Raw genomic sequence first — 8787 nt, 5'->3', positions numbered from 1 at the left:
AACGGTCCTATATCTCCTGGATCCATCACTTCCTAAATTAGGGTTTCATCTGAGTGTAAATCTAATTAGATCTGAACATTAACAATTTACATATTGATCCAGCTATCAATATTTTAAATGAATATTTAATGTTCGATCTCGCTACCAATATTTTTGTTGCTCGACTATCCAATTGGTCAGTCATCCAATTGGTCGATCATCCAATATTTTAATATTATGATCTCTCCATTTCTTCATTCGATTACTCATGACATGTTGGATCGATGATGAGTATTCTATAATAACTCTGCAATATCTAATGCTTGACATATCAAAATACATATTGGTCTATGATCAATTTAGTAATATCATAAGACCTATGATCATCAATCCAAATCACTCGAGTATCATTGATGCCTCAACTAGCAAAATGATATATCAGAATCATCAATAATCTATCGTACTCGACGTCAACGATTTACCAACTAAATACTCGTCTTCCAAGAAAACTTCACATGAGGGAGACATTCACTAGGGTTTTGTTCTGGCGGTCTACAACATGTGTGATGTACATCCGCGATGAGAAATGTGAGTAAGTCATGACGGCTGTTGAAGGAGTAAATGGAGTATTGGATGGAAAATAAACCAAGTCTCCCTCACAATATGGAACTGGTTAAACCACGATTTCCCACTTCCTTACTATTTCATTCCTCTTCAACCGTCATACTTACTGGATATCAATATTTAAATACCTATGCAATAAATAGGTTCCTTAACCTATGATATGGAAAACTTAGCAAGAACTGAATTCATCTAATTACACATCAGTCATTCAACAACCATATCAAAAATACACAAAGAATCTTCTTCGTCGCTTAAAGACCCTCAAGCTCGTCAACGCTATTAGACCAGTCAAGTGACGAATTAGCCGATAATAACTCGACTAGTTTAACACGGACGTTAATTATTATAAATTAATCTAACAACGATCTAGATACGAAACTAGTACCGTCGAATACATATCGAAAAGTTATGCGAAATAGACTACTCGAACGTGTCATTCGGATACCTGAAGAAGAATGAATCATCAAAATAGTGAGAAAGGCAAATTAGCCTTTTTGCCATTAGATATTCTGGGACTTCCCTTATCAATTAAACGGGTGTTACATAAACTTCCTAGTTGGACTTATCTCTAGACCGGATCGAGAAGATAAACTCGTATATTCTTTCTTCTTCTTTGTTATTCTCTTCTTTCTTCTTCTGCTCTTCTATTTTCTCTGTTCTTCTTCTTCCGTGAGTTCGTGAGATTTAATGGAGTCAATTAGTTTATTAATCCGTGTGATTGATGAAGATTGAGCGACTGGTGGTGGGGATTGACATTTACTTATTTTGGAAAAAGAAGGGGTTGATGATGTTATAATCAGAATTAGGATTTGTAGAGTTGATTGGTGTTCTGAGGATTTAGAAGATGAAATATAGAGGTATGGCTAGTTGAAGAATCATGGATTTAGGTTCAATTGAAGTTCTGAAATTGTCTTAGAGATGAATTGAGAACTAGGATTTCCGAGTCTGGGTTGAGATTCGATTAAAGATTAATTATAAGATGATTTGAGATGGGTTTTGATTAATTAAGTGAATCAGTGTTTGGATGAAGAGTAATTAGGAATCGAAGAAGTCTGGGTTTTGAAACTGAGATCGATTGAAGCTCATGATTGGAGCTGTTAAAGAACTGGGGTTTGATTCTCGTATCAAGAAGGTGATGAAGTTATTATTGGTGCTGATTTCAGTAGACCTATCATGAGGCAATTGATTTCTCAATAGCTTAGTAAAGTTATTATGTTCTGTTTTGAGCTTGTGAGATTGTTCATGATAAAAGAGTTAAAAGAGTTTACTGTATACGAGGAGCTATAAATCATTGGTAGTGTTATTGAACCAGTGGTGTAGATACTTGAATAGATGATCTGTCCAGTAAGATAAAAATACCTTGTGGAGTATAAACTGTGTTGGTGGTAGTTGTGTAAGTTACAAGATAAGGAAGAGGTTATGGAGTTGATGATGGTGTCGCTGGGTTTTGGTGTTAGTTGAATGGTAGTGTTTGACAACTGAACTAGTGGAGTTTCAAGTTGTGTTGGACTATGTTGCAGAATTTGGAATTGGGAGAATGGATGATAAGTTGAGATGTTGCTAAACTGGTTTTATTGGGTATAGGTATAGAGTTGAGCTACTTGAATTGGTGGCTTGAAATGGTAGTGTGCTTTTTATGTGTTTTGGTAAGTATTGTGGATAAGTAAACGGTTCATCAGAGATAAACCCAGGTCATCACTAAAACCTCATGACCGTGCCCCTTCAAAAAACAGGGACACTGTTGATACTGATGATGAGGATATGCCACAATGCTTCAAGTGTAAAGGTTTTGGTCGTTTTGCTAATGAGTGTCCAAATCGTAGAAAATACACTGGGAACAAAGGTCTTGCTGCAACTCTTGATGAAATGTTTAATCACTATGATTCAAACGATGATAAAAAGTCAAGTGTTGCACTCCTTGGTGAAAATATTGATTTTGATAATTGTAGCAATACGTACATCAATATTGATATTATTTTTGGAGAAACTTCGTCAACCACTATGGAGGATAAAATGGATTTTTCCCTGTCTACTGAAAATTCTATTTCACATGTTTCAGATACCTCAATTTGTTTAGCAGCATGCTCAACTATGGTGTCTGAACCGTCCTCCACATTAACATGTTCTTATTGTACTTTTAAGGGTCATGAACTCTCTAAATTTTACAAGTACAAACATAAAATAAGATATGTCAATAAACTTCAACGGAGAGCAAATCTATTAGAAAACAAGCTCAAACTTGTTCAAAAGTCTAATTCATCTGAGGTAAGTAAACTCAATTCTCCAAAAAAGTTAATTTCTAAATAAATGATTAAACCTCCCCTGAAAAGAACAAGATCCATACATTTTATGAAAAAGTTTAATTCATGTCGATTTCATTATGAACAACAGAAACAAATAAAATCAACAGAAGCAAATAAATTTCAATATGATCAACAAAGAAAAATTGTAAAATTATTGTAGCTTCACTAATGAAATCAACTAGAAAAATCAAAAACAAATCAAATCAGTTAAAATGCCTAAAAATCGAATTTGCGTTCATGATGAATATGATTCCGCTACTCAATCTAAAGATGATAGACTTAAGATGAAAATTCGAAGGATTAAAATGTTATTTCTCTTCTCTTCTTCGAATTAAGCTGAAAAGAAGACGAGAACTGAAAACTGAAATTCTTCAATCTCTTCAACAATAAAAATCAATCTTTAGATACAATTCGAAGGATTGAGATCTACGATCTCTTTTCCAGTTCAACTAAATTAAATCGAAACTCAAAATTAGTTTCTGATGATCAGATATGAAATCGAACCGCAGAAAAAGATAAAAATAGTTCATGAATTGAGAATATTGATGAAATTGGTGGAAATCTGATATATATGAACCCTAAAATCTAGATACACGAAGATTCCAGTAGAGAAGATCTCGAATTTTCTCTGTAAATCTGATCTCCAGAACTTTTGTTATGTTTCCGCCAAAATTTCCATTAATTTTTTTTTATGATCGTGCATACATGGGGAAGGGCAAGATCGAAATTATAAGATCTAATAAAAACTAAATTTAACAATTTTGTATGGAAATGGGGTTCTTGTTCCATTTGTATTGCATATGGTTTTTGTTTAGACCAGATAATATGGCCGGTGTGTTTGGAACTCAAAGAATATCACCTTGGTTTTTTTAGAGCTTAATTTGTTGTTACAATGACTGTTTAACCAATTTTTCCACCCATTCGTTTCAAAATTGCTAAGTTTATTATGTCTTGATTCAGAATAACTAATAAACTATCTCAAGTTTAGGGTTTAATCGTTACAATATCTTATGTGATAAGATATTAATCATTTAGTTTTACTTTAAATAAGAAAATTAATGAAAAATATGATTTTATTGAACACCTTCATGGCATTTCATCCCTCCTGGTTTGTAGGATCTAATTATTGGAGACGAATTTATGCTAAATGAGAGTCAAAAATCCTATGTGTCACGAAAAACTAATATTTTAATTATATATTGATGCTCTAAGCTACTCTTCATGCGAAAAAAGATTTGTAGCTGACAAATTGTATCAATTATGATTCGATGGATCTCATTTTAGATTGATTCTTCTATTCATTTTTTTGGTTTCGAATTAAATTAACATCTTATTTGTTTGGGACTGACTCGTGATCTAAACCTAACTCGGTATCTGACTTAGATCGAGTCAGATGTCAGACTGTTTATTTTTAATTTTTTCCACTTTTCTAATATCTGATTCGATATCTGACTCAGAACTATTTATGTAAGATATCAGTTTGTATCTGATTTGATGGGTGCATAGCTGACAAGATTCATAAAACTTCATAACTCTCTGTTATTTAATAATTTGTGAGTCAGATCATGTTCAAATAATGTTGAGTCAGGAAAGAAAATAAACATCATGTAAGTTTTATCAATTTTGGGTTTATGTTGATGCGTTTAAAACTACTCCAAACTCGATAACTGTAGAGAAACCGGATAGACTTGTGTACGAGGAAACGAGACCAACATACAACACGAGTTATATACCCTCCTGGACTAACGGATACCATAAATAAAAACCCACTAAGAGATAAACACGTGTCTAAAACAGTTAACGAAAAGCAGAAGTTAACTAACACTAACGTGACAATGTAAAGAAAGTGTTAAGAAAAAGTAGAAAAACTCTGTGGGGGCGTTTTGCTGTCAAAAAATGGCTTGTGTTGTGCTAGAGTTAATTAATTAAAAATTTGATGAAGAAATCTTCTCTGGGTAGAGTTGGAATCCATGAGATGGGCTCCATGCCGTGCTCGTCAGGGCATGCAGACAAGGATTAATTGCTCACCCAATCAAAGTCGTCATTCCCACATATTTCCATTTTGACTTTGCAAAGTCTTGCTCGACTCAGTCCAGTTGTGTCTCTATCTGAATAACGAATGCATTCATTCATGTAGAAAATCTCTAAATGTCAAACTCTTTATCATCTACTACTAATCCACAAGGAATATCTATAGAAGACAACTGCATAAAGAGATCATGCAACTGTGTTAATTATAAGAGATACAACCCTTTCATTACAAAATATAAGCAACAAATGGAGGTTAATAAGTCAAGGTTATTATTGATTATCTATGTTACTCTTCTTCTATTGTCCATGAAATCCCAATCTGCCATCATTTCAGAAAATGAAACAGATCGATTAGCTTTACTTGCCTTCAGATATGAAGTAGGCGATCCACTTGGAGCATTGAGCGCATGGCACGATTCTTTGCACCACTGCAACTGGACAGGAATCACCTGTAGTAGTAGTCAGTATCCTAGCAGGGTCACCATCATGGATCTAAGTGTTAAAAGTTTGGTTGGTTCAATATCTCCGCATATCGGAAACATTACATTCTTAGAAACTCTCGACCTCCACCAGAATAGCTTCAATGGCCAAATTCCTCAGGAGATTGGTCATTTGTCCGGTCTTCGGTTTCTTGATTTGTCGGATAACTCGCTAGAAGGAGAAGTTCCATCAGATATATGCAATAATACTAAATTGGAAATGATTCATTTTGGAAGGAATAGACTGCAAGGTGAAATTCCGCCTAGTCTTGGCAACTGTCATAGCCTGCAAGATTTGAGCCTTCCACAAAATCAGCTTAGAGGTACCATACCAAAACAGGTAATGAGTCTTTCTTCACTTTCAGTCCTAGATTTATCTGTGAATTTGTTATCGGGGAATCTACCTTACGAGGTTGGTAACTTAGAGAAAATTCTGTACCTAGACCTATCAAAAAACCATATATCTGGTCAGATTCCATCCTCTCTAGGGCAGTGTCTTGGTTTACAAAACCTTTATTTACAAGGTAACTTATTTGATGGGGTTATACCTTCATCCTTGCAAATTGTAAGTGGAGTTGAAATCTTAGACCTTTCTCGCAATCGCTTGTCTGGTCAAATTCCAGAGTTCCTTGGGTCATTTGTTTCACTCAGATTTCTGAATTTGTCTTTCAATGACTTTCAAGGCGAAGTCCCTAAACAAGGAATTTTTAAGAATACAAGGGCATTCTCAATCCTCGGAAACGATAAGTTGTGTGGCGAAATTCATTTACCGAGTTGCCCGAGACCTGGCCCTGAAAATAACCCAGGCAAGCATTTTCCTCTAATCAGAGTCATCAGACTGCTCCTGATAATATTTGGAGCAGTCCTCTTTGCTGTTTTTTGCTGTTTGTTTCACATATTCATTTGGAGGGTAAAGGCACAAATAAGACCTTCTACTTCTTTTGAATCTCCTCTTGGTGATGTGTTTCAAAAAGTCTCATACAACGAGCTTCGGAGTGCAACAAATGGATTCTCTACAGATAACTTAGTGGGAGTTGGAAGTTACGGCTCCGTATACAGAGGAGTATTAACACTAAACCAAGAGACAACAACAGTTGTTGCAGTAAAAGTACTAAATCTTCAAAGACGAGGAGCTTCAAAACGTTTCATGGCTGAATGTCAAGCACTGAGATGCATTCGTCATCGAAATCTCGTAAAGATACTGACTTCTTGCTCTAGTGTTGATTTCAAGGGAAATGAATTCAAATCTCTAGTGCTTGAGTTCATGCCAAATGGGAGTCTTGAGAACTGGTTGCACCCAACATCAAATGACGAACAACTTCGTAGATCGACAAGGAGGTCATTGAGTTTCATGGAGAGATTAAATATAGCGATTGATATTGCAACTGCATTAGATTATCTGCATCGTCAATGTCAAACACCTATAGTTCATTGTGATTTGAAGCCAAGCAACGTACTACTGGACGATGACATGACTGCACATATTGGCGATTTTGGATTAGCTAAGTTCCTTGGTGAAGTCATTATCCATGTTGAATCTCAAAGCCATACTAGTAATCCTTCTGTCGGAATAAGGGGCACAGTTGGGTATGCTGCTCCAGGTAGATTTTTTTTTATTTTTTTCACTCTTACTGCCCTGTCTGTTTAAACTATTTAATGTATAATTGCGTTTTTACATTTTTGTATATTGAAATGCAGAGTATGGAATGGGTACAGAGATATCGAAAAACGGAGACATTTACAGCTTTGGGATCTTGTTGTTGGAGTTGTTTACTGGAAGGAGACCTACTGACAACATGTTCAAGGATGGGTTAAGCCTTCATAGCTTTGCAGCGACATCTCTTCTTACTGACCGAGTAATGCAGATTGTTGATCCTATACTACTTGTTCCTGTGCAATTTCAAAGTCAGCATGACATTATAGATGATTTACTGATCAATGGGGACATGGAGGCCAAGTTATGCGAGGCTTTGACAAGGATTGTCAAACTTGCTGCTGCGTGTTCCAGTGAATCACCTAAAGCGAGGATGGAAATAGTACAGGTCGTGAAAATGCTGAAATCGATCAAGAATTTATATTTTTATCTGAAAATTGGATACATTATAAAGAAACAAGGGAAGGGTTACAACCACTTACAAGAAAGGAACGAAAGAATTTACAACTCAGAAATCAGAATCATGAAACCAAAATGCTCATACAATTCTTTGGCCCCTATACATACTTGTAATAATAATTACAGCCCAAAACGGTAATGATCTTGACACAGAAATTTCTATTTTTGTCTAATTTTTTATCCATGTTTAAATTGTTAAAGTGTAGTATAAAAAATTGTTTAAACTAGGCACCTATTTTGGTTGATGGAAATCTCCCATCCTACTCAACAAATTAGAGATGCCTGTGATTTCTATGCACAAGAACAAAACTTCTAACATCCAAATTAAACTAACATAACTCAAACATTAACTCATTTAACTAAGTGAGACTTTCATAACTCCAACGTCGCGAACTTCCACTCTTTCTTCAATTTTAGCCCCTACTCTGATGATTTTTGTTGTTTATTGTGTTATTATGAAAAATGAATTAATCTCTACTTACATTTTCATTATTTTGTGTCTGCTTTTGTTTTCCTAAAATGTCTAGCTAGTAAGATTATGTGCATTTTATATGCATGATTTATAAAGGGGATACCAGTCCTACCCCTAATTAGCATTTCGGAATTCGGCAAACGTACGAGTATTATACGGTTTTGTAAAACCCAAATTCGGTCCAAAGTTCGGTCAACGGGACGTGATTAGTCAGTAATTCGGAACGGCATACGTACGTGTATAATTTGATTTATAAATGTGAGTTCGACTCTGAAAATTCGGTATCTATATATAATAAATAATTAGTATTTATAAGGTCGTAAACTAATTTGTACGCATATGTGTGAGTTACTGAAAGAAAAAATAAACTTAATATGATGTTAATAATATATACAACATTAATTATCCAAGAGGAAGTGGTACAGTGGTTTAGATGCTTGGTTAGTGAGTTTGAGATCTCTCTCACCTTCTCCTTCAAATCTCTTCTGACATTTTTGTTTCATAAAAATTACGACAACCTCTAATATTGGACCGTGTATGCTTGGGAGGCAGTAAATCCCAAAAAAGGGGCCTTTTAAAATGTAAAAGCTAAAGAATTTCTTGCGAATTAAGCGGACATATCATCGAGATACGTAAAGTTCGTGAACGATTCGTGAATAATCCGGAAATGCCACATAATACGTGTCTTGGGTTCGGAGTTGCAAATGTACGCGAATAAAATGATAAAATTCATGATACGGAAATATTCGCGAATGATTCGCGAATCATTCGTGAACTTACTAACTA

General features: G+C 35.0%; 1 protein-coding gene across 1 annotated transcript; it reads left to right on the top strand.

The window, feature by feature from the left end:
- The first annotated feature begins 5153 nt into the window (after window positions 1–5153).
- On the top strand, window positions 5154–7753 carry LOC113341480 (probable LRR receptor-like serine/threonine-protein kinase At3g47570). Its single transcript, XM_026586353.1, has 2 exons — window positions 5154–7017; window positions 7115–7753. The coding sequence occupies exons 1-2, from the start codon at window positions 5184–5186 to the stop codon at window positions 7666–7668; spliced, it is 2388 nt and encodes a 795-aa protein (XP_026442138.1). The 5' UTR covers window positions 5154–5183; the 3' UTR covers window positions 7669–7753.
- Window positions 7754–8787: the final 1034 nt, after the last annotated feature.

The sequence above is a fragment of the Papaver somniferum genome, unplaced genomic scaffold (genome assembly GCF_003573695.1).
Source record: "Papaver somniferum cultivar HN1 unplaced genomic scaffold, ASM357369v1 unplaced-scaffold_29, whole genome shotgun sequence".
Lineage (NCBI taxonomy): Eukaryota > Viridiplantae > Streptophyta > Magnoliopsida > Ranunculales > Papaveraceae > Papaver > Papaver somniferum.
The sequence above is the reverse complement of the archived record's forward strand: the minus strand, read 5'-3'. Positions and strand labels throughout refer to the sequence as shown.